Source organism: Curcuma longa, chromosome 13, assembly GCF_044706935.1.
Source record: "Curcuma longa cultivar G26 ecotype Majalengka, Jawa Barat chromosome 13, ITB_CL_G26_1.1, whole genome shotgun sequence".
NCBI lineage: Eukaryota > Viridiplantae > Streptophyta > Magnoliopsida > Zingiberales > Zingiberaceae > Curcuma > Curcuma longa.
In genome coordinates, this window is record NC_133873.1 from 4,836,943 (window position 1) to 4,862,691 (window position 25,749).

The 25,749-nt window shown below is 35.0% G+C and overlaps 3 protein-coding genes across 3 annotated transcripts; 1 reads left to right on the forward strand and 2 right to left on the reverse strand.

Moving 5' to 3' along the window:
• Nucleotides 1–5,795: 5,795 nt before the first annotated feature.
• Nucleotides 5,796–8,408, reverse strand: LOC141843866 (protein TRI1-like). Its single transcript, XM_074731883.1, has 2 exons — nt 8,165–8,408; nt 5,796–6,188 (listed from the first exon to the last, which is right to left on the reverse strand). The coding sequence occupies exons 1-2, from the start codon at nt 8,369–8,371 to the stop codon at nt 6,063–6,065; spliced, it is 333 nt and encodes a 110-aa protein (XP_074587984.1). The 5' UTR covers nt 8,372–8,408; the 3' UTR covers nt 5,796–6,062.
• A 2,013-nt stretch (nt 8,409–10,421) lies between these two features.
• LOC141843867 (upstream activation factor subunit UAF30-like) lies at nt 10,422–12,828 on the reverse strand. The gene is made up of 2 exons (XM_074731884.1): nt 12,571–12,828; nt 10,422–10,795 (listed from the first exon to the last, which is right to left on the reverse strand). Exons 1-2 carry the CDS (start codon nt 12,796–12,798, stop codon nt 10,670–10,672), a joined length of 354 nt encoding a protein of 117 aa, XP_074587985.1. The 5' UTR covers nt 12,799–12,828; the 3' UTR covers nt 10,422–10,669.
• Nucleotides 12,829–16,597: 3,769 nt separating this feature from the next.
• Nucleotides 16,598–24,744, forward strand: LOC141843868 (WAT1-related protein At5g45370-like). The gene is made up of 7 exons (XM_074731885.1): nt 16,598–16,899; nt 19,538–19,600; nt 19,721–19,837; nt 19,926–20,211; nt 23,347–23,502; nt 24,048–24,199; nt 24,370–24,744. The coding sequence occupies exons 1-7, from the start codon at nt 16,709–16,711 to the stop codon at nt 24,542–24,544; spliced, it is 1,140 nt and encodes a 379-aa protein (XP_074587986.1). The 5' UTR covers nt 16,598–16,708; the 3' UTR covers nt 24,545–24,744.
• The last annotated feature ends 1,005 nt before the right edge of the window (nt 24,745–25,749 follow it).

The window sequence follows — 25,749 nt, forward strand, 5'->3', positions numbered from 1 at the left end:
AATTTTTAAAATTATTAAAAAGAAGTTAGTATGATAAAAATATAGATCTCCCTCTGCGATTCAATTAAAAATTTAATATCAATTGACTTACTATATTATTAGTAAATTGATGATGTATCTAAATCTGTATTTAAAAGAAAATTTTATAAATTGTGATTCGACTCGATCGATAATGAATTCGACTATCCAAGAGGAATAATTTTTATTTAATTAATTATATTAATTTTAACAATGTATATGATAGCTCCATTAATTATTGGTTGTTAAGGTGTCAGACTCGGAAATTATTGAGAAAGAGAACTAGAGCATCGTACTAAGTTTCAAAAATTATAAAATAAAAAATAAAAAATAATTATATTAATTTTAACCATGCATGTGTATGCCAGCTCCATTAATTATTAGTTGTTGAGGCTTCAGATCCGTAATTGCTGACTGTCGATTCCTGAGAAAGAGGACTAGAGGACTGCACTAATTAAGTTTCAAAAATTAAAAAAAAAATAAAAAATGCATTAATATAATTATACTAATTGAAACCATGTATACGGCAGCTTCATTAATTGTTAGTTGTTGAGGCTTCAGCCAACAATTATTGATCGTCGATTTAATTTTTTGAGAAAGAGAACTAATTAATTAAAGCACCGTAATATGTTTCAAAAATTAAAAAAATAAAAAAAATATTGGTTAACGCTCTCAGTCAACTCCTTCTTATTGATTAAACAGAAACGGTATTAGTTGTTAGAGCATATATACTTTTTTTATCTGGTATTCAATTCTTACCGACAGATTAATTAATTTTAATTTGTCCGATTCTATATTTTATCCATCAAATAAATTTAAAAAGCATGATCGTTTCTAATTTGGCAATCCAACATTAATTATCAATAATTTATCGATCGTAGGTGTAGGAATTAAATCGATTATTTAAGAATGTACTGCCTCTTACTTACCACCAGATCTCGGAACAATAAATAGAGCATAAATGTTCCATATCATTATATTCTTCCTCAATCAACTTTAATTAATCAACCTCTCGATGAGCCATTTGAGTAGTAAATTCATCAATCTTGACTGTGTCAAGTCCATGTGCACTCTTCCAAATCCAAACACAATGGGCATTCTCCAATGTAGACTACCAAAGAAGAACCCAAAAATATATATATATTAATCTCACAAAGGGAGACTTATAATAATAAGAGTATAGATAGCTTAAAAATAAGACAGTAGAACAAATAGATGAATGGTACAAAACAACAGTCAACGTGTTGTGGCAAGGCAATCATATAGCTAGAAGATAACAAACCAAAATCAAGTTAAGAATAGCTCTAAAATTAAATATAAAATTAAATACAGAGCTCTACAAAGCCAAATTAATATATTGGCATGAAGAAAAGGAAACGCTGCCTTTGCTCCTCTCTTTTAGGCTGCGTTTGTTTCCGGAGACAGGGACACAAATACAGAGACAGAAATAAGATTTCTGTCTCCGCCCCCGTTTGATTTTGAGAGACAGAGACAGAAATAGGATTTTTGTCTCCGTCTCAGATAGAATTTCTGTCCACTTTCAAACTGGGGACACTGAAATGGAGACAGAGACAGAATTTCTACTCATCTCCGCTTCCAGCACCGTCACGCCGCCGTCCGATCACCGCCGACGGAGACCATTGTAAATGCGTCCCTGTCTCTACTGTCTCTGTATTTCTGTATTTCTGTCTCTGTATTTCTGTATTTCTTAAACCAAACGCAGCCTTAGGTTTATTTCTAAGTTGTAAAATACCTTCAATAGTTACCATAAAGTGCATGGCACTATATGTTGTTATCCCTTAATTTTACATTTTTTTCCAAGTATCAACCACAATAAATAAATAAATAAATATAATCAGATATCTCCCATGCAGCATTCAATGTCAATTAGTAGGATGTTGATATACGTCCATTAAAGGATTGTCTTCTTCTTCTCGAGCTTGTTGTCCTTTGCCTGCGACACTTAAATGTAAGCAGAAACTAAAAACTGCTTGATCCAATTAATTAAACTCACCTTCCTTTCCACTCTCTCATTTTGCTAAACTCTCTAGGGTTCCTTCTTGATAAGAAGAGTTTATCATTCAGAATCCAGTCTAGCTAGCTCCCTTTAATTTCTTCCCATGCACAATACCATCACCATGGCTTTGGCTCACAATTATTTTCTTCTCCCTTTTGTCGTCTCACTGATGGTTGTTTCTTCGACTGTACATGGTGCAAATAGTGAAGAGAAGAAGGCTGTGGTCAGTGGCCATTGGGATAGCCATGCAATATTTTTCAAGAGGGCAACAATGGCTTCTCCAAATTACTTGTTGCGTGGAAGGGATGCTGTGCCACCATCTGCCCCGTCCAAGAGGAACAATGGAGTCAAAGTTGAAGTAGGGCATCATAATGCTGCACCATGAAGGAAGTGAGGTTGTATCCATGCAGTGCAAGCTTGGAAATTTTCATATAAATGCCAATGCTAAAACTTCTACACTACTGTTTATCTTTCAATTTTATACCATCAGCTTTTGTTCTGAATGTTTTAGGCCTTCAAGCTAGTAAATTGTATCATTGCTGATATGGTGGTTATCTTCATGACCTCACATGTATCATGTAAGTGACCTTTTGCTCGGTGACTTGAATCCTATTTGGTTCCTGCCTGAGAAGCACTATTGTGTTTTTGTCGAATTTGGATTTACATGCATGATAATAGTAGTCCAAACAACAAACGTAACTGATGAATTCAAAACTATGAATTTGTGGTTTGGATGGATTTATACTTGAGCAATCAGACTGATATATAGAACAATCGATTATAATTATCATCGACTCAAATAGAAAATAGAACGAACAGAATATTTTTAATTATTTGATTCTGATTAAAGACCAGTTGACTCTTGTGTGAGCGATTGACTGGGAAAGGAATAACGGTCGACTGCAATCAAACTAAGAAAGTAGAAAAGAGTCGTTGACATTCGAATTCTGTTGTAATATAATAAAGTAGTTGACTGACTCTTGAGAAGGCTTATAAAAATCGATTTTATGGAGGCTTCTGTATGAACTTTCTTGGGCATTTCTAAGATGAATGATGCTGCGTTCCGAAGGCAACCTTGAGCAAAGAAAAACAAGGAACAACCAAATAAAAGAAGAGCTTCATTCTTGTAATTATTTATTGATTCATTTCTTGTATTCGCTATATCTTTTTTGTATTTTGTTGTTGTTTGTAAGAATATGGGCTTTTAAAAGATTTTTCCACCTTCAAAAAGTATCCAAGAAAGAGAAAGATAGTGATTATTCTAGAGTGATTCATTGATAAATCATATATAGATCATGGAGTATGAATTTAAAATTTCAAATCACATAAATCTCTAAGTGGTTTGCATTTCTTCGATCTTATTCTTGTGTTTGAGTTTGTTTATCTCACAATTAGTACTCAAAAGTAAAGCCACAAAAAACTATTCAACCCCCCCCCCCCCCCCCCCCCCCCCCCCCCCCCCCCCCCCCCCCCCCCCCCAGTCACATCCATTGATATGAGGTGTAGGAACTTTCTAATTTCCTTTTGGCAACAACATATAACAGGATGCAACCATATATAGGGTGGTAAGAGTGAATACACCAAGAGATTAGAGAGAGGGGGAGAGGGAGCTAGAAAAAATAACTTCGTCAATTTCAAATTTTCTAAGCTTTTGAATATAGTTCAATATTCTGGTTGTCCTTCAAGCATCCGATTAAATTCTTTCATAGCTTATCTTTTAATTTGTCGTGGCTCATGGAGTAGACCATCATTTATTTGGTGCTTTAGTTTGTGCTCCTCTCTTCTAATATTTTAGCTTTTTGGTCATTGTTGAGTCCATTTCAACTTTACGTGCTGATCTTGGTATTTGCATTAATTAGTAGAGATTTGGACAAGTATTCAAGTGTTCCTTCGTTGCTTCTTCCTCATTCACTCCACCTAACATAACTAGTAGTTGCTAGCTTGTGCGCGGTTGTGGTTGGATTAGAATGGTCATCACAATTGAAGAAGAGGCCTCTCATGTCATTCGGCTATCCCAACATTCATAAACATAAACATCATATGCTTTGAGGTTGAGAGAAGAGTTAATTTGTGACATTTTTTTTGTTGTGTTCTCAAATCTTTGAGGCCACATGATTTTTGTTGATAGAGACAGACCAAATGTGTTGAACTCGATGTATCTTCACGTCTATTTGTAAACTTGGTGGCATCTTGGAAGATGTTGATAAGGTCCACCTCTAGTTGGTCATCAGGGATCCAATATGATTATTTTGAAAACTTGGTGACATCTATTGATCGATTAGCTTGATTATTTTGAATAATAATAATAATAATATAGAGAAACTAAAATTCTACATTTATATATACTGAGAGGAGGATGACGAGGAAGGGAACCAAAATGCAGTTGAGCGACTTGAAGTGGTCGGAAACCATTCTCCATCTAATTTGTTTGTTGGCTTTCAGTAGGACAGACTAGACTAGACTAGACTAGATAGTCGTCATTCCCTTGGTCCAAGCAATCCAACTATCCAGGCAAACAAACTGATGTCTGATGGGGTAATTTTCTGTATGCATCATATCCTTTCTTCACCTACGCGTCATTCAATGTACTCTTTAACTAAATAGGGCCAAGCCAGAGGACCAGTCCTTGCTTCTTACCAGCTGGTTGGTCCAGCATTCAAAACATTGCATGAGCATGAACGAACGCAATGAAGAAGAAGGGGGCGTACATGCATCATCATGAGAAATGGCATTACGTGGGATACTCAGAGCAGCAAGTGTAGCTGTCGCAATAGAACTGGCAAACAGATTTGCATAGGGAGTTTAATGCTGCCTGCCTCGCTGTTAAATAATGCAAGGGGAAGGAAATCCAACTTCAAAGGCAAGGTCTGCAGTGGCACAGTGCACTGACCGGGCCAAATCATTAAATAGTGCGAGATGGGGATGCTTATGGGGATGGCTGATAAGATGAGATTGATTGAGTACCTCAAAACAGAATAGATAGGTCGAGTTAATGAATTAGCACAATAAACAAGTTAGAAAGCATTACATTAATCATATTACATTAATCATATCAGTTTATTATTGCAACGAAACAAGAGTCAATTTCATTTGATTCCTTTTTGTCCATTCAAGCGTACCAAAACCAAATGCAACTTTACTGTCTATAGTTGAATGACAATGTCTAACCCAAATCATGTTCTCATGTGCAATAGACCCGGATCCCTAATCATGGACATTATGCCACCTACGAAAGCTCAATGAATGGCGGCCAATATTGTTTACCAGAGCAAATCAGATACAGCATGGATATACCAATCATTCCCCATACCCCATAGTCTCAAACAAAAATCTAGAAATCCTCCTAGTGCACCAAGAAAACATTATGCCACTAACAAGTAATTTTTTTATGGTTACCCAGTAGTGCAAATAAAAATCTAGAGATTCTAGTGTTCTATATTCACAGGTAATTTTTTTATGGTTAGTAGGCAAATCTTTCACTTACAAGGGGGAAGGTCATTTTGTACCATGATTGTTGGGACATACCACATAAACTAATATAAAAAATTACTTCAGTAATTGATATTTTATTGTAAATTGTAAAATTTAGCCTTGTTTATACTCCAGATTGTTACACAGCTAATTTTGCAAGGCCTATGGGTTCACATACCAATATTTTTACGCCTGATCCAAAACTTTTAGGCAACTACCCAACAGTTTAACAAAACTTTTTTTTTTGTTTTGAAAAAAAAAGGAATCATATGTATTGCTGCAAGATAAGTTGAATTCATCAACTAAACACAAAAAGTTGAATAAGATTGCAAGCTGTCTTCATAACTAGCCAACAACAATTATAAACTGACTTCACATGCAAACCAAAACCAAGCTTTGCATGGAATCAGACCACTGGAAAACCAAACTGCAGAAAAGTTCAATCCTATTACCATAACAATAAGGACTAGTCTCCAACATTCTAAACAAACTCATAACTATTAGCGACCCAAACTAACAGGAAGGAAAACAGAAACCTTCACCACAGCAACCAATATCAGTTTGGTTTGAGGAAATGAGGGGTTATCAGTTTGAGCACCTCCACCATCCCAATTTTGTCTCTACCCTCAAAAATAGTCTTTAGCTTCTTGTCGCACAGAATTTCCTTCTTATTTGCTGGGTTCTACATCAAAATTAAAGCCGGGATAGAAAGAGAACATATTCAATCAGCTGTTCAAAATTTGGGAAAATTTCCAAAAATAGAACATATACGTTGAAATGAAAAAAATTGCAGCGAATGTAATCTAGATTTTCTGATATATTACATTTAGCCTAAACAATATCCTAACCAGACTGCACCATTTTTCCCAGGTTCCTGTCAACGAGATCTTTATTTTTATGACAAATATGATCCTCAACAACTAGTGCTCATGTGAGAAAATGGGAAAACAGAGAGCTTAATACAGCAAATACATCTCTCAACCATGCAAATCTGCCTTTACTTTGGCTAAAGCAGAGTTTTATGGGATCATCACTTATTATTTCTTTTGCTGACATGATTGCATTCTTTTGTCAATTACATTAGCGAGGGCAAGAAAACAGTAAATTTTTTAGGGTTTCTATTCCTTGTGTATGCTTTCGAGATTAAAGAAGGTAGATGAGGGACAAAATAAACCCAAGAGGATTTTTTATTGGATGAGCATCTTCCTTCATGCCTGAATAGGTTACCAAGAAAAATCAAGAAGATCCAAACACTATTGTAATATTATCATTTCATATATGAGATGCAAATTTCAAGTGCAGTCCATTATTTGAAACCATGGCTTACTCTTCATCCGCCCCTCAGGGTCTATGTCAAGGGAAATGCAATATATGATTCGCTCAAAAAAAAAATTGAAAAAACAATCACTTGATAATAAAGATTAAAAACAACTGCAAACCCCAAATCCATTTACAGCTTCAACTGAAATAAAGATGTATAGTTTGTCTATGGCTACAATAAAACAACATGCGTTGGGAATCAAGCAATCAATATAAAGTTGCAGAAGTTCATTTGTAACGTTCTATGTTCAACCAATTAAACCCACTGTGTCCAAACAATTGATAATGAATTCTACAAATGGTTAATTTTGAAAGGATGGACAACCCACTGAATTGTAAATTGTGTTGTCCCCCGAGATTTCAATATTATATTAAGATATGTCCTTTGTCAAAGCTCTAATCGCTATTTGTTGAAAAAAAAGGCTGGAAACTTTATTCAAGTAGAGACTTCTGAGTAGTGTATCAAAATTATAAATTTTAAACATAATCAAGCAAGTTCAAGAGTTAAAATCTCTTAGCACAGGCCGCTGTGATCCCACAACAACCTCCACAGGGCCTTGGAAGCTACCGCGATCCCGCAACAACCATAGCCGGGTCCTGAGGGTGCCGCACCTGCAGCTTGCTTTGTTTTTTTTAATTTTTTTGTATTTTTATTTTTTTTATATATTTAGATTAAAATTTTATTAAAAAAAATATTTTTAATTAATATATTTTATATTTCAAAAATATCAAAACAAATCGGCAGACCATACCATTCTGATCATAAACCAAACTCCGGCTGAAATTTTAAACCATGAGTTACTTCATATTAGGCTTCAACATGATGAGGATGCTTATAGACTTCTCGACACAAAGGATACCTATAAACATTAAATATAATAGTTCACGAGCATCATAGAAGTTTATCATGTATGTAACTGTCCATAGATCCACTACAGACTTTCTTACTTTTTAAGAACATAGAGAATGGAGTTTAGTCAGTTCTTAAAACATCCAAAGGAGTTTATTGAATTCCTAAACATCCCTGTAACGAATCAAACTGATGATATACCTTAGGCTTTCGGTACAACTACATACCTCATAAAAAAAAGGCTCAAATCATCCATACTTAGAGCGCTAAACTCATGTTCTTCACAACATCTATACGGAAAACAAATTTTAAAGAAGGGAGAAGAATGTGGTGATAGCAAGTAAAAACCATGAAGCAAAGCAGGACAACGGAAAAATCAAGAAGTATAAGCCTGATGGATATTAGAAACAATAAGGCAACGAGAAAAAGGGCAGCATATCAAGTAATGTGTAAAGCGAAATCGCGATGGAAGAGCAGGGAATGAAGACCTGAAGCTGGTTGGCCTTGATGTGATCCCAGATCTTCTTGACAACCTCACTGCGAGAGATCTCGGAGGCACCGACGAACTCCTTCATGGCCTGGGAGACTGGAAGTGGCTTGAGGATTCTGGAGGCCTTCGCCGACGAGGCAGCATTCGGCGACGAAGCAGCCTTCGCCGCCATAAGCACCCGGCACGCACCAAAAACCCTAGCCATCGCTCGCTCGGTCTCTCTCCACAGCGATTGAATCGAGGCAAAGAAAGAAGCGGGATCCTACTTGGGGTTTCATTCGTCATATATAGCAATGGAGTCCGTCCGCGTTACGACTTAACTCACGGTGGATATGTTGTTAAAAATTTTAATTAAAAAGGGTAAGAATCAAAACTTACTGTTTTTTTCATTATTATTAAAAGAATAATATATATTAAAATAATATTCTACTTTAAATTTTTTTACTAAATTACCCTTCACCGGCCCATCGCTATTGCAATAGTTTCGACCTAAAAATTTTGATTAGCAATTTTGAATAAAATTACTATAATTAGTTTTGATTATTAGAAATAATTTTAACCAAAATTATTAAAAGAAGTTTTGAGTAAATTAGACTGACTCTGACTAAGTTTAAATAGTTTTAAGTGTTAAAGTAATTTTGATTAAAATTATTGGACTAGTCTTTAAAAAATATTTTTAAGATGAAAAATTATGGTGAGAAAATTTTTGATATTGTTCTAACATGGGATATCTTGATTTTTTGCATATTAAAAACTGTTGTGGATGTAATTTGTATGTTATCACAATTAACATTAATTAAGAAAAGGCTATAACTTATGACATTTGAAAAGTCCATAATAATATATATTACTTTGAATTTAGTCATTCGCAAGTGTTGATGTGAATTAAAAATCTGCAAGGGTAAATTTTTAATATTTTGAATTATCAATTAAAGGTAAAAATGTGAACTTAAAAGTTTGAGGAGTTATTTATAATGTTGAAAACAAATCAATAATATAGATGTGATAAAAATTTTAATCATCCATATAAATGAAAATGGAAAATCATAAAGTAAAAAAGTAAAAAAAAAATCAAAAGAGGATCCCTTTTACTCAATCATTTATTTGATTTATTACTTTATTATTTTATCATCAAAAGGGTATTCATTTCGTGTTATGTGTTAAATTTCCTATATAAATTCACTAAATTGCTATAGTTTCGCTTATACAAACCCAAAAGAATAAATTAATCCTCTTTTAATCTACATCTCGCCTAAATATTTAAGTAATCTTTACTTTTCTCCCTACAAACATTGTTTTATCTTTTTTTTATTTTTAACAAATTTCTCTCCTTTCTTCTCTAATCTACATTATCATTTGTATTTTTTATTTATTTCTTCTCCATTTTTATATACTCGAGTTTGTTGTCTATGATCATGTAGAAGTATTTTTCTACCCTTTAATCTTACAAAATTCTAAAATAAGTAGATTTTAACCGTCATTCAAGATTTTTTTAAAATATAGGCACGTATAGTGTTACATTAACCTAAACTCGTTTGAATTGAGAAAAAAAGATATAGAGCAACTCTAGAGAGAGTTCATGGAACACAAATGAGTGTTTAGTTGTGAAATTTGATAATATAAGTCTATGCACACAAAAAATTATAACTTTGACTTACAATGAACCATAAAATATATAATATATTAAATCAAAATTAATTCAAAAAATTACAATTGATTATAAAGAGGAACCTATAATGATCAAGTTTTAAATTTAAAAAATATCATTTAAATCTTTCGAATAATTTTAATTTTATTTTTTTTTATTGTACCAACTACAAAATCATATCTACTATAATTATATCATAGTTCAATTGTAACAGTTACAACGCAGTGATTGTGTATCCCCCATTGGTTACATGTACAAAGGTCTTATTCCTAATTTTATTTCAGATCTCACCCCTTTTCTCCCTCCTCTCCTCTCTCCCCTTTCTCTTCAATCACCTTGCACCCAAGTAAACTGAGCCTAATTGTCATGCTTATGTTAACATGCTGGCTTTCACTGAATCATGGAAGCAGTGTAAATTGTAAAATTTAGCCTTGGTTATACTTCAGATTATTACACAGCTAATTTTGCAAGGACTATGGGTTCACATACCAATATTTTTACGGCCGATCCAAAACTTTTAGGCAACTGCCCAACAGTTTAACAAAACTTTTTTTTTGTTTTGAAAAAAAAAACATCATATGTATTGCTGCAAGATAAGTTGAATTCATCAACTAAACACAAAAAGTTGGACAAGCTTGCAAGTTGTCTTCATAACTAGCCAACAACAATTATAAACTGACTTCACATGCGAACCAAAACCAAGCTTTGCATGAAATCAGACCACTACTGCAGAACAGTTCAATCCTATTACCATAACAATAAGGACTAATCTCCAACATTCTAAACAAACTCCTAACTATTTGCCACCCAAACTAACAGGAAGGAAAACAGAAACCTTCACCACGGCAACCAGTATCAGTTTGGTTTGAGGAAATGAGGGGCTACCAGTTTGGGCACCTCCAACATCCCAATTTTGTCTCTACCCTCAAAAATAGTCTTTAGCTTCTTGTCGCACAGAATTTCCTTCTTATTTGCTGGGTTCTACATCAAAGTTAAAACCAGGAGAGAAAGAGAACATATTCAATCAGCTGTTCAAAATTATGGAAAATTTCCAAAAATAGAACATATACGATGAAATGAAAAAAAAACAGTGAATGCAGTCTAGATTTTCTGATATATTACATTTAGCCTAAACAATATCCTAACCAGACTGCACCATTTTCCCCAGGTTCCTGTCAACGAAATCTTTGTTTTTATGACAAATATAATAGTCAATAACCAGTGCTCATGTGAGAAAATGGGAAAACAGAGAGCTTAATACAGCAAATACATCTCTCAACCATGCAAATCTGCCGTTAATTTGGCTAAAGCAGAATTTTATGGGATCGTCAGTTATTATTTCTTTTGCTGACATGATCGCATTCTCTTTTGTCAATTACATTAGCGAGGGCAAGAGAACAGTAAATTTTTTAGGGTTTTTATTCCTTGTGTATGCTTTCGAGATTAAAGAAGGTAGATGAGGGACAAAATAAACCCAAGAAGATTTTTTATCGGATGAGCATCTTCCTTCATGCTTGAATAGGTTACCAAGAATAATCAAGAAGATCCAAACACTATTGTAATATTATCATTTCATTTATGAGATGCAAATTTGAAGTGCAGTCCATTATTTGAAACCATGGCTTACTCTTCATCCGCCCCTCAGGGTCTATGTCAAGGGAAATGCAATATATGATTCGCTCAAAGAAACTGAAAAAAACAATCACTTGATTATAAAGATTAAAAACAACTGCAACCCCCAAATCCATTTACATTTTCAACTGAAATAAAGATGTATAGTTTGTCAATGGTTACAATAAAACAACATGTGTTGAGAATCAAGCAAACAATTCAATAAGTTGCAGAAGTTCATTTTGTAACGTTCTATGTTCAACCAATTAAATCCACTGTGTCCAAACAATTGATAATGAATTCTACAAATGGTTAATAATGATTTTGAAACGATGGACAACCCACTGAATTGTAAATTGTGTTGTCGAGATTTCAATATTATACTAAGATATGTCCTTGGTGAAAGCTCTAATCGCTATTTGTTGTAAAAGAAAAGGCTGGAAACTTTATTCAAGTAGATATTTCTGAATAGTGTATCAAAATTATAAATTCTAAACATAATCAAGCAAGTTCAAGATTTAAAATCTCTTAGCACAGGCCGCTGTGATCCCACAGCAACCTCCACAGGGCCATGGAAGCTACCGTGAACCGCAACAACCTCAGCCGAGTCATGAGGGCGCCGCACCTGCTGCTTGCATGCTTATAGACTTCTCAACACAAAGGATAACTATAAACATTAAATATAATAGTTCACGAGCATCATAGAAGTTTATCATGTATGTAACTGTCTATAGATCCACTACAGACTTTCTTACTTATTAAGAACATAGAGAATGGAGTTTAGTCAGTTCTTAAAACATCCAAAGGAGTTTAGTGAATTCCTAAACATCCTTGTAACGAATCGAACTGATGATATACCTTAGGCTTTCGGTACAACTACATACCTCATAAAAAAAAGGCTCAAATCATCCATACTTAGAGCGCTAAACTCATGTTCTTCACAACGTCTATACGGAAAACAAATTTTAAAGAAGGGAGAAGAATGTGGTGATAGCAAGTAAAAACGATGAAGCAAAGCAGGACAACGGAAAAAATCAAGAAGTATAAGGTGATGGATATTAGAAACGATAAGGCAACGAAAAAAAGGGCAGCATATCAAGTAATGTGTAAAGCGAAATCGCGATGGAAGAGCAGGGAATGAAGACCTGAAGCTGGTTGGCCTTGATGTGAACCCAGATCTTCTTGACAACCTCATTGCGAGAGATCTCGGAGGCACCGACGAATTCCTTCAAGACCTGGGAGACTGGAAGTGGCTTGAGAATGTTGGAGTTTTTCAGCTTACCGGTGCCCTCCTTCGCCGACGATGCAGCATTCGGCGACGAAGCAGCCTTCGCCGCCATAAGCACCCGGCACGCACCAAAAACCCTAGCCATCGCTCGCTCGGTCTCTCTCCACAAGCGATTGAATCGAGGCAAAGAAAGAAGCGGGATCCTACTTGTGGTTTCATTCGTCATATATAGCAATGGAGTCCGTCCATGTTACGACTTAACTCACGGTGGATATGTTGTTATTTCTCCAACGTGTAAAAATTTTAATTAAAAAGGGTGAGAATCAAATCTTACTCTTTTTTCCATTATTATTAAAAGAATAATATATATTAAAATAATATTCTACTTTAAATTTTTTTTACTAAATTACCCTTCACCGGCCCAACACTATTGCAATAGTTTCGACCTAAAAATTTTGATTAGCAATTTTGAATAAAATTGCTATAATTGGTCTTGATTATTAGAAATAATTTTAACCAAAATTATTAAAAGAAGTTTTGAGTAAATTAGACTGACTCTGACTAAGTTTAAATAGTTTTAAGTGTTAAAGTAATTTTGATTAAAATTATTGGACTAGTCTTTAAAAAATATTTTTAAGATGAAAAATTATGGTGAGAAAATTTTTTATCTTGATTTTTTGCATATTAAAAACTGTTGTGGATGTAATTTGTACGTTATCACAATTAACATTGATTAAGAAAAGACTATAACTTATGACATTTGAGTCATTCGCATGTTTTGACGTGAATTAAAAAGCTGCAAGGGTCAATTTTTAATATTTTGAATTATCAATTAAAGGTTAAAATAATTTGAACTTAAAAAGTTTGAGTAATTTATAATGTTGGAAAAAAAATCAATAATCCAAGTGTAAAGGGTGAAATTGAATGACGTTAAATATTATATAATATCGATGTGATAAAAATTTTAAACGTCAAAAGGATAGATTAATCATTTATTTGATTTATTATTTTTTATTTTATATCAAAAGGGTATTTATTTCGTGTTGTGTGTTAAATTTCCTTATAAATTCACTAAATTGAATATAGTTTCACTTATACACATCCAAAAGGATAGATTAATCGATTTACACTCCGGAGCATGATTAAGATGATTACTATTTGCTCCTAGGACATAATTGAGTTGGTTATGATGGAGTGAAATTAGTGAAGTGGGCAAGGATCGAATCTCGACGAAGCCAAAGTAAGGCTTCCTCCGTTATGGCTAACTGCAACTTCTCGATTTATCTCCTCACATATAGTCGTGGAGCGACCATACGAGACCACTGGAGTGACGAATTCAACCTTTTGCTAAAGAAATGGTTACCACGGAATAGACTTGTTAAAGTTGATAAAGATCAAATCTTAACAAAAGCGAGACAATATTTTCTTCTATAGTGGTCAATTGCAACTTCTCGATTTAACTCTTTACAAATGGTCGTTCTCCCGTAGTGGTTAATTACAACTTTTCGATTTAACTTTTCACAAATGGTTGTGGGACCGATTGTATGAGGTCGCTAGAGTAACAAATTCCACATTTTACTGAAAGTAAGTAATTTTTTTTTCATTTTACCTCTTCATAAATGATTATGAGATCGATCGTATGAGATCATTGGATAGACGGATTTCACTTTATTGAAGTAAGTAATCTTGTTTTTTTAATTTCTTACCAACGTTACTTTTCTCCCAACAAACACTGTTTTATCTTTTTTATTTTTAATAAATTTCTCTCCTTTCGTCGCTATTCTACATTATCATTTTTCGCCATGTATTTTATATTTATTTCTTCTCCATTTTGATATTCACTTTTTCTTTTCTTCTGCAAAAGAAGTATTTTTATATTCACGAGTTTGTTGTCCATGTTCATGCAGAAGTATTTTTCTACCCTTTAATCTTACAAAATTTAAATAAGTAGATTTTAACCGTCATTCAAGATTTTTTTTTTATTTTTAGGTCCATCTAGCAATTTTTCAACGGAAACACAAAGCACTGCTTTATTTGTAAAGGTCCATATAACAATTTCATTAAATTAGTCCAAATTAGAAGACGAAAAAAATTAAATTGGCTTCAAAGGGTTCATGGAGCACAAGAGAGCGCTTACTTGTGATATTTTAACTATAGTTTAAGTTCATATAGCAATTTTATGGATTTAAAATATTATAATTTAATTTTTTCATTTTATTTTTTAATTTAAAAAAAAAACTCTAAAAAAAAAAAACTTAACTATAAATAAAAATAATAATAATAAAATAAAAATATCATTATTCACGTTCTAAACGCTTAAAATCCTTTCAAACACTTTGAATATTTTATTGCGGACGAGTCACACATTATAAGCCGCACAATATATAAATTAATTTATCCTGTGTTCCTATCTCTTAAAAGTGATTTATTTTAGTGACTTTTGTGAGAAAATGATCCGTCTAATGAGACAATAGTCTTTGGACCAGACATCTCTTTCGTTAGCATACCTTATATATATATATATATATATATATATAACTTTCATTAAATTTTTTGTTAAAAATAATAAATATAAAATTTATTTTAACTAATTTTTAGTACTCACAAAAATAGTCGATCAAATTTATGACTATTCATTCACGTCTACCGTGCCAATTTATCCATCACTGGATGGTCGGTCTGATCCCATCGAAATTTTCCATCGACCACCAGGGTAAATCGGGAAGCGCATACGACGGCCAATCTAGATGCCCAGCATCCTTTGATTGTGTTCCTCATTTAGAAAAAAATTCTTACAAATACGCCATAGCTGGGGATTGAACCGCAAGTGCCTGAATCACAATCTAAATGTCCTACCGTTGCACCATTGCCCCGAGGACAACTTTTTCCCTTATAGATTTCATAACAAGATGTTATGATCGAAGATAAATAATCCTATTAAGAGAAAGTAAATGATAAATAAAATAAATTAATATTGTCAGAATAAATTGTTCAATTAAGAGTAAAAAAAATGATAATCCCAATAGCCACATCTCTGGGGGTGGTCGATCCGGTCCCATGGAAGTTTCCCACCAACTATCAGGGTAAATCGGGAAGCACATACGGCGGTCAATCCAGATGCCCAGCATCCTTTGATTGCGTTCCCCATTTGGAGGAAAATTTCTACAAATACACCGTAGCTGGGGATCGAATCACGGGTCCCTGAGTTACCACCCGGATGTCCTACCGTTGCACCATTGCCCCGGGGACTTCAATTAAGAGTAAAAGGATAAATGGAATGTAACATGTTGGGGAATAAATGTTGAGTGAATGAAATAAAAGTATCATATGTCTATAAAAATTAAATAAAATATTCTGAAAATTATCTATTAATAGTTCATCAATGCAATAATTAGAATTCCATACGGCCTTGATTCTTTCTATATATGTGTATCCACAAAATAATATGCACATAAAAAAGAGGCGAGGAGCTAGTTAGATGATATACTTATCTTTAATTAACTATTCCATTTTTAAAAAGTATTAAAGTAATACGATATTATATATAAATTTTATTAAAGTCAAATAATTTTAGTTGAAATTTTTTAAAGCAAATTTGATCTATATTTTAATTAGTAGTTTTAACAAAAATTATATAATAATATTGGATAAATTTTAATAAAATTAGATAGCAGTTTTAACTAAAAATCCTGGAGACTTTTAATATATATTTAAATATCGTGCCTATTTTGATAATAAAAACAATAAAGGGCGTCCAATTGAGATTTTGTATTTAAAAAATATATATATAAATAAATGACCGTTTATACAAGTGATTGAGTACCATAATTATCCACAAATCCGTAGGACAAAGTTAGCACGTCAATGTCGCCGCTGTCCCTCCGCTGTCGGCGTCGTCGCACACTTCAACGATGATTCCGAATCTACGCTTAATTAGTTCACCAACTTTTCGATCTACCTTCCCCTCGAAGCTATAGAATCACCTACCTTCTGGATTTTGGAGGACGCCGATTAGTTGATACGGCGAGGCACGGTGTGCGGGGAAGTCGGTGGGCATGGCGACGACGAGGAACGAGATGCTGAGTGCGCACCTGGGGATGGCGCTGGTGCAGGTGGCGTTTGGAGGCTATCATGTGCTGACCAAGGCCGTGCTTAATGTTGGCATGAACGAGGTGGTCTTCTGCGCCTATCGGGACATCGTCGCCCTCGCAATCCTCGCTCCCTTGGCCTTCCTCCGACGCCGCAGGTTGAGCCAGTTTTCTTTCCTTATTTACTCTTCTCTCTCTCTCATTTGGGGAAAGAGTAAACTTTCATTATATTCTTTGTTTTATGGTGATTTATTGTTTAATGAGGGGGAAAAAAGGGACTTTCAGACTTAATTGGGCGTTCTTGCAAAGAGGGACGATTTGGAACAAACAAAGAAACAATGGTCTGCGTACCTGGAAGGAATTGCGAGGGAAAATCATATCGGAAGAAAAGGAGAAGAGAAAGGAATTTGATTGTCCTATTTTCATTTTTATTCCTGATTTCTGCTCAAGTATGACATAAATGGAGGGAAAGAAAGTTTGAGATCCTCCTTTCAATTCGCTCAGGTACACGAGCTGAGTGAAAACAGATGGAAAAGGGATAACATAGTTCCTTTCCATTGCCCTTTTACACAGATTACTTTCCTTACATAACTCAAGATGTGAGTAAAATGGCTGGTGGTGTTTTTCTGATTGCTATTGGTTATTTTGGTTGGTTTCTAGCCTAACTTGCTTAACAAATTAAATTTTCTTTGAACAGATTCCTTTGTTTCGCTTAGATTACTTCCTTTCTTTCTTATTTCTTTTTCCTTCTAATTAAAAACAACTTAGTATGTTCATAGAAATCAATGATTCCTGTTTTTTTGGTTGGTGTCTACTGCAGCTTGCTTAGAAAATTATGAATTCTTCTTTGATAAGATTGTTTTTTTATTTTATAATTGTGTTTCCTAAACCAAGATGGAAGTTGCTTACCATCTGCTAACAGCTTGCTATGGCTTGAAGTTAGCAGCTGCTGTTGCTTGAAGGTTCAGTGGATCAAACACATCATTTTCTGATACTTTGCTTTTGCTTGTAAATTGAGTGAATTGGTGGTCCACAAGACAAATAATTAAGTGAATCAGTGGACTATTTCCTAACACATTGCAGCTAAGTACAAACATTGAGATAAAAAATTGGAAAAGCCGGACTAGCGAAGCTTCTTGATAATTGGACACACTATTTATACCATGGAAAATATGGGGAAAGATAATTACAAGATGTGAATGGTTTTTCAGTATTTCTTACTATTGTACAAACTATTATATACTACATTATATTGAATAGCAAATTATCATCTCATCAGATGTTGGTAAAGCTAGCACTTCCACATATTCTCTTGCATCCTTGAAACAGCCAGTGCTGTTATCTGTCTAGTGGAACATGTATTTAGCATGAGGAAAATGTGTTGAGGATAAAGAAAGATCTTAGGTATCAGTTATGTTCTTCAAGCTAGCAGTATTTCCTCCATTGTGATTCATTTTTTAAAAGAAATAAGAATTTATCTTTCATACTTTCATAATTTTTTTGTGATCACTTGTAGAATAAGTAGGCAGTGGACCAAAGGAAAAAGCCAAGTGAGATGTGAATAAAACACTAAAATTAATTACTTTTTACTGCTTGAAGGACATAATCATCTGTTAACAAAATTTTATAAATAAAATGTGGAGGAATTAGGTAATTTTGATAAGGAAAAGGGAAACACAATGTACGCATCAAGAAAGAAATTCCAACCTTTTGATCTCCTTATAGATGCCTACATCTTCGATAACTTATCTTTGTGAATGTGCTGTATCAGTTAGCTTTGATTGCATAGTTGATTGTTTTACCCAGTACTAGTAAGGAGAATATATTATGAACAAGAAAAACATGACCTTTGAAAAGGTGGGGCATTTTCTTGCAAGATCATAATACAAAATGAAGAGTTTACTCATGAATGTGGGGATTACCAATTTACCATGATGCTGGAATGGGCTTGGCTCATCTGGTAGGAATGATGACCTGAATCTTCCATATCTCACCAACAAAAACATCCAGCGACAATTCCCCTCCCCCCTTCCTTTTATGGTTCCTCTACTGAATACTGTGCAACTCTCTTTAATTTTATGTCGCATTGGGCCTCAAATCTCTTTCATTTTTTGGAATCATATTATGTTATAGAGTTGGAATTCTAATCTCTATAAGCATCAGATTTCTCCTTTTGGAAACCAAAAAGGTTGATCATTGAACTCCAACCCACCAAACATTTTGGAGTTGGTATCAACTGTTTTGTTTTTGAGAGTTTTGTTGAAATAATGAGATTAAAGGATTTTATATTATATCGATAAATTATCCATACCCCTTTGGTACCAAACATTTCTTAAGAATTAGGATCCTTTATTTTTATTTTTTCAAATGCTATGATTCTTAGAATTCCTCTCACATTTTCTTATATGATTATTTCCCAACAGTAAGTAATTCCAAACTATTTATTGTTTACCTATCCTTTCATGTCTTATTGTTTACCTTGATTCTCTAGAAATGAATTATCATCTGTACTATCCCTGTTTGCTGAGAAAAGAAACATCAAGTTAATGTGATTTTTTATCTATGTTCTGCAATTTGTTTCTCTTTTCATACGTGACTTGGAGATGTTAGGATTTTATGATCTTAACTTGAGTTTTTAGTTCTAGTATCATGTAAATTGATAGTCAAATTTCTCATTGCTTCTTTTGGTTTTTATTTTCTTATTTAAGTTGATTTCACATTTAAATAAACTATTAGGTTCTTTTATTACTTGATGAAATTGTGAGACAATGGAAAATAAAATCTGTTCTTTGGCAGAAGCGTGGATCTTCAAGTTTCTCATCGTATATTTGCATCATTTTTCCTTTTGGGTTTTATTGGGTAAGTTTCATTGTTTGCAGTTGTACTTGATAATTTTTTTTCCATAATTTTTGATAAAAAATAGTTTCTTTTAGTGTCTATCTAACTAATTTGCTAAATGTTTCTATGATTTGACAATAGGATATTTGCAAACCAACTATTGTTTGTACTTGGTTTAAGCTACACAAATCCAACTTATGCATCAGCTATTCAGCCTTCAATACCTGTCTTTACATTTGCCTTGGCTGCTCTACTAGGGTAATGTTTTCTTTTTAAGTTAAAAAATATAGCGGCCTTCTTTTGCCTTTTTTACTTTTATATTTACTTGGATTCTCAATTATTACAGTGTTGAGGCAATAAGCTTGGTCACAATTGAGGGATGTGTGAAAGTTCTTGGCACGCTTGTATGCATTTTTGGATCGCTATTAATGGTATTTTATCGTGGTCCAGCTATAGTTGGATCAGGATCTTATCATCCAACTTATCATAGCAGATTAGAGTTGAAGCCTCAACATGAAGTGGTTGGATTGCTAGTGACTGGGTTTCTTGGCTTTGGGCTTGAGAAGTGGCATGTTGGTGTTCTATGTTTGATAGGGAATTGTTTCTTCATGGCTGTTTATTATGTTTTACAGGTACTCATAGCTATTTTTGTACTTCCAAACTTAGACGTTATTGTTAATGAAATGTGGAACATATCACTAATATGGAAATCAAAGACAGCAAAAAAACAATTGTTTGTATGAAAATCCCAAATCAAGAAAAACCATGAGCAATAAGAAATTCAAGTATGAAATAGAGGAACAATAGAAAGGGTACAATAACCACACTCATTGAGGATAGTAATGATTCCTAGTATTGGGATGATAACACTTAGGCACCTATTTAGTTATGTTGTATCCCTCTAGAGGTGTCAATGGGTTGTGTTTGGGTTGCATAATGCCTAGGCCAACTTGGCTGATTTTTCTATGTGTCGAGTGAGGCTTCACATGTAAAAAGGATTTGTGCTTTCTATGACTCATATTGTTCCATTTCAATGTTCGACCTAGGCTATGCACGTCGGGCTTGGGCATTGCAGTCCCATGGGCAATGTTTAATTAAAAATTCTAAAATTCATAAAAAATAAAAATAAAAAATCTGAATTTTTATTATTTTACATGATTAAATCTTAGGTATGCTGCAATAGAAATTCATCTCAAATTTGTTACAATGTCAATATTTTATAAATAATTGTTGGAATAACTTAATGCGGAGTATGTGTGTGAGGGTGAGGAGATAAAGATCTATGCCTCCCAAGTAGATCACTATTTAAGACATTGTCGATGCACACTCCTTGTCCTAAAGTTGCATGGATGGTGCCACAAACATTCCTACGATCTAACCAACACACTGTCAAAATATGCACCTTCTTGAGATTAAGGAAGAGTTTTGATAGTGTACCTACTACAATAACCATGAGGATTAGAAAGGGAGAGTATAATAAGAAAATTATAAATATTAATGGAGAAAATGATGATTGAGAAAATATGTATGAGCCATGAGTTGAGAGAATGAGAATAAGAGTTGGTTGGATCATGATTTAAAATCTCGACACGTGTCGAGGTTTCCATCACGGACCGAAACGATACCGTTTTGTTATCGTATCAATATAATTTTGATATTTTTAAAATATAAAATATATTAATTAAAAAAATTAATCTAAATATTAAAAATTAAAAAAAATGAAAAAATGGGATCATAGTGCCTTTATATGGTAAATAAATAATTTATTGTATATTTTTAAAATTAAAATAAATATATAAATAATATATATTAAATTAATATGATAGTTTTATTAGGATTTGATTAAGCCTATTTAAATTATCTTTTTTATAGCTAGAAGATGATTAAATTTATTAACCTAATTTTAATTATTCACTTAAGTTCTGCCTCATACCCGTGGGCATCCCCGCTGTTGATCCACGCGTCCCACGAAGGTCGTGGTGGCCTCTGCGACACCGTGGAGATTGGAGGGGTTCTTGTTGCGATCCTCGCACTCCGCAGTCGCGACCCATGCGCCTTGCAGTTGCGACTCGGGAGGTCGTGATGGCCTCCGTGACCTCGCGGAGACCGCGCGGTGGTCCCCATTACAACCCATGGAGGTCACTGCGGGATCACGGAACCTCCACAACACTACGTGCCATGCGGTGCTAGTGCCGAACGGCGGGTGGAATGGTAAATTCTGGTTATTTCGCTGGGCACAGAATAAAATTTTAAACCATGGTTTGGATGAGAGATGAAGGGTAAGTTAGGTGATATTTATAGGGAAATATGAAATTTTTTAGAATTATTTATGGTAATTATAGGCCTATTCAATCAAGATATCCCAAACTAATTTTTTTTTAGTGTTATAAGCCTACTTGACTAAAACACCCTAAATTAGTTGGTTTATTTTAGTCAAAAATACTTTGTTGCAGGGTATTTCACTCATTCAAAATTTCAAGTTGAGCACATTAGGGCGTGCTTGGCCCACACACGTGTCCATCCCAACTTGGTCACGTTTTAGGCTGAGCATGGACTGAACCTAGTCAAGTTGGGCACAACCCAAGTGCTAAAACCCATTGTCCCAGCTTGACCCCTGGGCAAGGCTATGCCTTGCTGGCCAGGCCCAAGTTGTGTTGGGTTGGGCCGTATCATGGGTAGTCTCGTCCGGGTGATACCTCTATGTCTCCCTCTATTATTATTATTATTTTCTTTTAGCCACATTAAAGTCAAGTGCCTTCAATTGTTGATAGCACCAGCTATTGGCAAATGTCAACTAGGGTTGAGTGAAGTGACCTGCTTTTGTTAAAACATATTGTACTTCTGCTTCCTAACTCTACTGATCTATGAATTATTCTCATCTAACCTTGCTTGCTTGATACTCCAATGTTCAATTACCTCGAAGAACAGTCCTGCCTTGGCTTCAGGACTGAATTTGCACTGCTTGTACTGAGGCTTGACACATTATTGAACCTCAAGTTTGGAACCCAATTAATCTGGCTCTGTAAGCACCACAGCCACATGAATTCCTACTACATGATAACTCTTCTGACATACATTCAGATGGATTAGTTGGATCGGCATACACTCCCAGAATGATCACCTGACTAACCACTTCAACATCCAAGTGGTAGGATCAATTTTTTTGGGTCACAGTGACAAATTATATATAATCACTGATTAGAACTGAAAGGAATTAGAACATACTCACCTAACTAACCACTTCAACATCCAAGCAGCAGGGTCATTGTTAGTTCGTACTTACCAATTATGCATAATCACTTGTTAAAACTGAAAGGAATTAGAACGCACACAATGCAAAGAATTTGACACTGTTTTTTACTCTCCTTCAGTAGGCATATTTAAGCTTTGTAAATTTCAAAGTTACACAGTTCTTCAACCTCTAATTGAATTGCTTTTCGTCTTTTACATTAGAGAGAAAAGGAAAAAAGTTCAAAATGAACTCTTATTCTACAAGATACATCATCATAAACCATATCGTTCCAACTATTTGGAGTGACAGAGATTTTATCCTTCCATTGAAGTCTATGGAAGGCTATGTCCTATTACATTTAGATCTTCTAAAATCACTTTTAAATTTTATCTATCTGCAAAATACAATATTTGAATAGTTTGTTTCCTTTAATGTAATCTGACTATCTTCTTCTACTGATTCTTGAAATGTGATATGTCTTGGTACTTTTTGATGGTGATTTTCTTATTTTCTTATGAGATGTTCACCATTTCAGGCTCCGGTGTTAAAAAAGTTCCCTGACAGCTTATCTTTGACAGCACACTCATACTCTTTTGGCGCTTTAATGATGGTATTGACTGGGCTAATATCCACAAGTAGCTTCAAAGAGTGGATATTGACAGTGCCCGAGATAATTGCCGTCTTATATGCTGTTAGTCTTGAATTCTTGAGCTTACTAGCTTAGTTAATCAATGATATATTGTCTAATGAAATTGATCTGATCTTTCTTTTCAACCTACTATCTAGGCATTGTTTAATAATTGACTGCCTTCAAACTTGTATATAATTGGTAAAGGAGTATCTGCTTGGGCAAAATCAATTTACATGCATCCATGCTGATCCCGCACAATGTCTATCGGGGATGTTATTTTTTTGTGCGCAATCATAGTCAATTAATTATTTCCCTTTAGTTCAGGATGTTAACCCAGTTTTGTTAGTACTTTCTCCATATCATACATGCAGTTATTATTTAGAAGGTCAATTTTCCGCAAAATGAATATGTGCCTCTCATCATTGTTTAGGAGTCATAGCTCTTAGGTTTTCTTCTTTGGTTAAATAATCTTATGACAAATACATGACACTATCGAACTAGGCAATAAGAACTTTCACAGTTAGATCAGATTTTGCATGGTGGTTGGACAGAACTATTCAGACTTCTCTGGTTAACCTTATTGATAAGTTGAATATTGTCTTCAGGGAATTGTTGCATCTGCAATGAACTACGGGATAATGACATGGTCCAACAAAATTTTAGGGCCATCGATGGTATCTCTATACAATCCACTTCAACCAGCGATGTCCACTCTATTGTCCACATTTTTCCTAGGAAGTGCTATTTATCTCGGAAGGTGCCCCTCTAATGCCCTCCTCTAACCTCCCTTGCTATATGAAAAGTCTTGTACATTTGCACCCTTGTTATTTATGTTCATGAAGTTCGTTTTCTTTCGTGGTTTGTGATCGTCAAAGTGATATTTGGGGGATGAACTAATTAAGCTGAATTCAATCATGTCATAAACAGCATTGTAGGAGGGATTCTCATAATTACTGGCTTATACTTGGTCACCTGGGCTCGTTACAAGGAGACTGAATCAGCTACCTCAAGTGAACCCGATCACTCTGCCCCACTTCTTGATGAAGAGAAAACACTCATGAAGAAGGACGAAGCTTCCTCTAGCAATTGCAATAGTTCTTAGGCCAGCAATGACTGCGCCATGGATCCTGTTTAAGTTGTTCCCTTGTACCAGAAATATTCATCTTCATTTCATTCAGTAAAGCTACCGAGAAGTATGATTCTTTCAGCCAAAAGATTATCGCTCCCAGCCTGTAAAGAAATAATTGTGTGTAAAAAGTGGTGTGTGAAGCTGAACTTGATGTGTTGCACAGTAAATTATAAAATCATGCAAATTGCTTCTCGTATCTAATCTTTCATGATGTTTTGCATATCTAAAGGTAACTCAGAAGACTGTTCCAAGCTGAAAGGTTTGTTGTTCATGCAAGCCTCAAAAAACAAAGGAAAGATGGGTTTCACTTGGTCAGGTATCATCTCTTTCTTTCTTTCTTTTGAGTGTAAAAATGTGGTTCAACGGGAATTGGTGGATTCATGCAGACTTTTCAAAGATATATATACACGAATCTAATATCCTGCTCGACACACATGTGCACGACTTGTGCGCGATGCCCTAACTTATCGCTGCTGCTGCTGCCTTGGCCATCCCATTCGGCTGCCGCCTCGGGCGCGATTGACGTATCGCTCGTCGGTGCTCCGTCCGATGGCAAATTCTGATCGGATAGTGATTGGAATTCGACGAATTTGATCAGAAACAGGGCCAATTGTGGTCCTCGGGCGCGATTGACGTATCGCTCGCCGGCGCTCCGTCCGATGGCAAATTCTGATCGGATAGTGATTGGAATTCGACGAATTTGATCAGAAACAGGGCCGATTGTGGTCGGCAGTGGGCGCACCACTGCTGATCGCGATCGGCCCTATTTCCGACCAAATCGCGATTGTCGGACAGTAGAGGACTGGCTGGCGTCGCATAGCGATCCTTCCTCGGTCGGTTTTCGATTGCGATTGGATCGGATTCCAATTAAATCGCGGTCGGAGATCGACCGAGGAAGGATTGTCGTGCGACGTCGGCTAGTCCTCTGCCGTCCGACGACCGCGATTTGATCGGAATCTGGTCCGATCGAGGCCAGTAGTGGCCGTGCTACTGCCGGCCCTGTTTCTGATCGAATTACGCTGGATTCCTGTTACTATTTGGTCGGAATCTGACGTCAGACGGAGCGCTAGCGAGCGGTGCGTCGATTGCACCCGAGGCAGCGGTCGACGGTAGTCGGACGGCGCGGCGAGGGCAGCGGCAACGACGATGGGTTGGCGGTGTCGCTCACGAATTACGCA

What these genes read in the sequence shown, in the direction of transcription:
- LOC141843867 (XM_074731884.1), bottom strand. Translation starts at nt 12,798, where the DNA reads ATGGCTAGGGTTTTTGGTGCGTGCCGGGTGCTTATGGCGGCGAAGGCT. An exon ending in TCAAGGCCAACCAGCTTCAG is followed by an intron (nt 10,796 to 12,570) that starts GTCTTCATTCCC and finishes ACTTTGATGTAG; the next exon opens with AACCCAGCAAATAAGAAGGA.
- LOC141843866 (XM_074731883.1), bottom strand. Translation starts at nt 8,371, where the DNA reads ATGGCTAGGGTTTTTGGTGCGTGCCGGGTGCTTATGGCGGCGAAGGCT. An exon ending in TCAAGGCCAACCAGCTTCAG is followed by an intron (nt 6,189 to 8,164) that starts GTCTTCATTCCC and finishes ATTTTGATGTAG; the next exon opens with AACCCAGCAAATAAGAAGGA.
- LOC141843868 (XM_074731885.1), top strand. Translation starts at nt 16,709, where the DNA reads ATGGCGACGACGAGGAACGAGATGCTGAGTGCGCACCTGGGGATGGCG. An exon ending in GCCTTGGCTGCTCTACTAGG is followed by an intron (nt 19,838 to 19,925) that starts GTAATGTTTTCT and finishes CAATTATTACAG; the next exon opens with TGTTGAGGCAATAAGCTTGG. An exon ending in AGTGCTATTTATCTCGGAAG is followed by an intron (nt 24,200 to 24,369) that starts GTGCCCCTCTAA and finishes TGTCATAAACAG; the next exon opens with CATTGTAGGAGGGATTCTCA.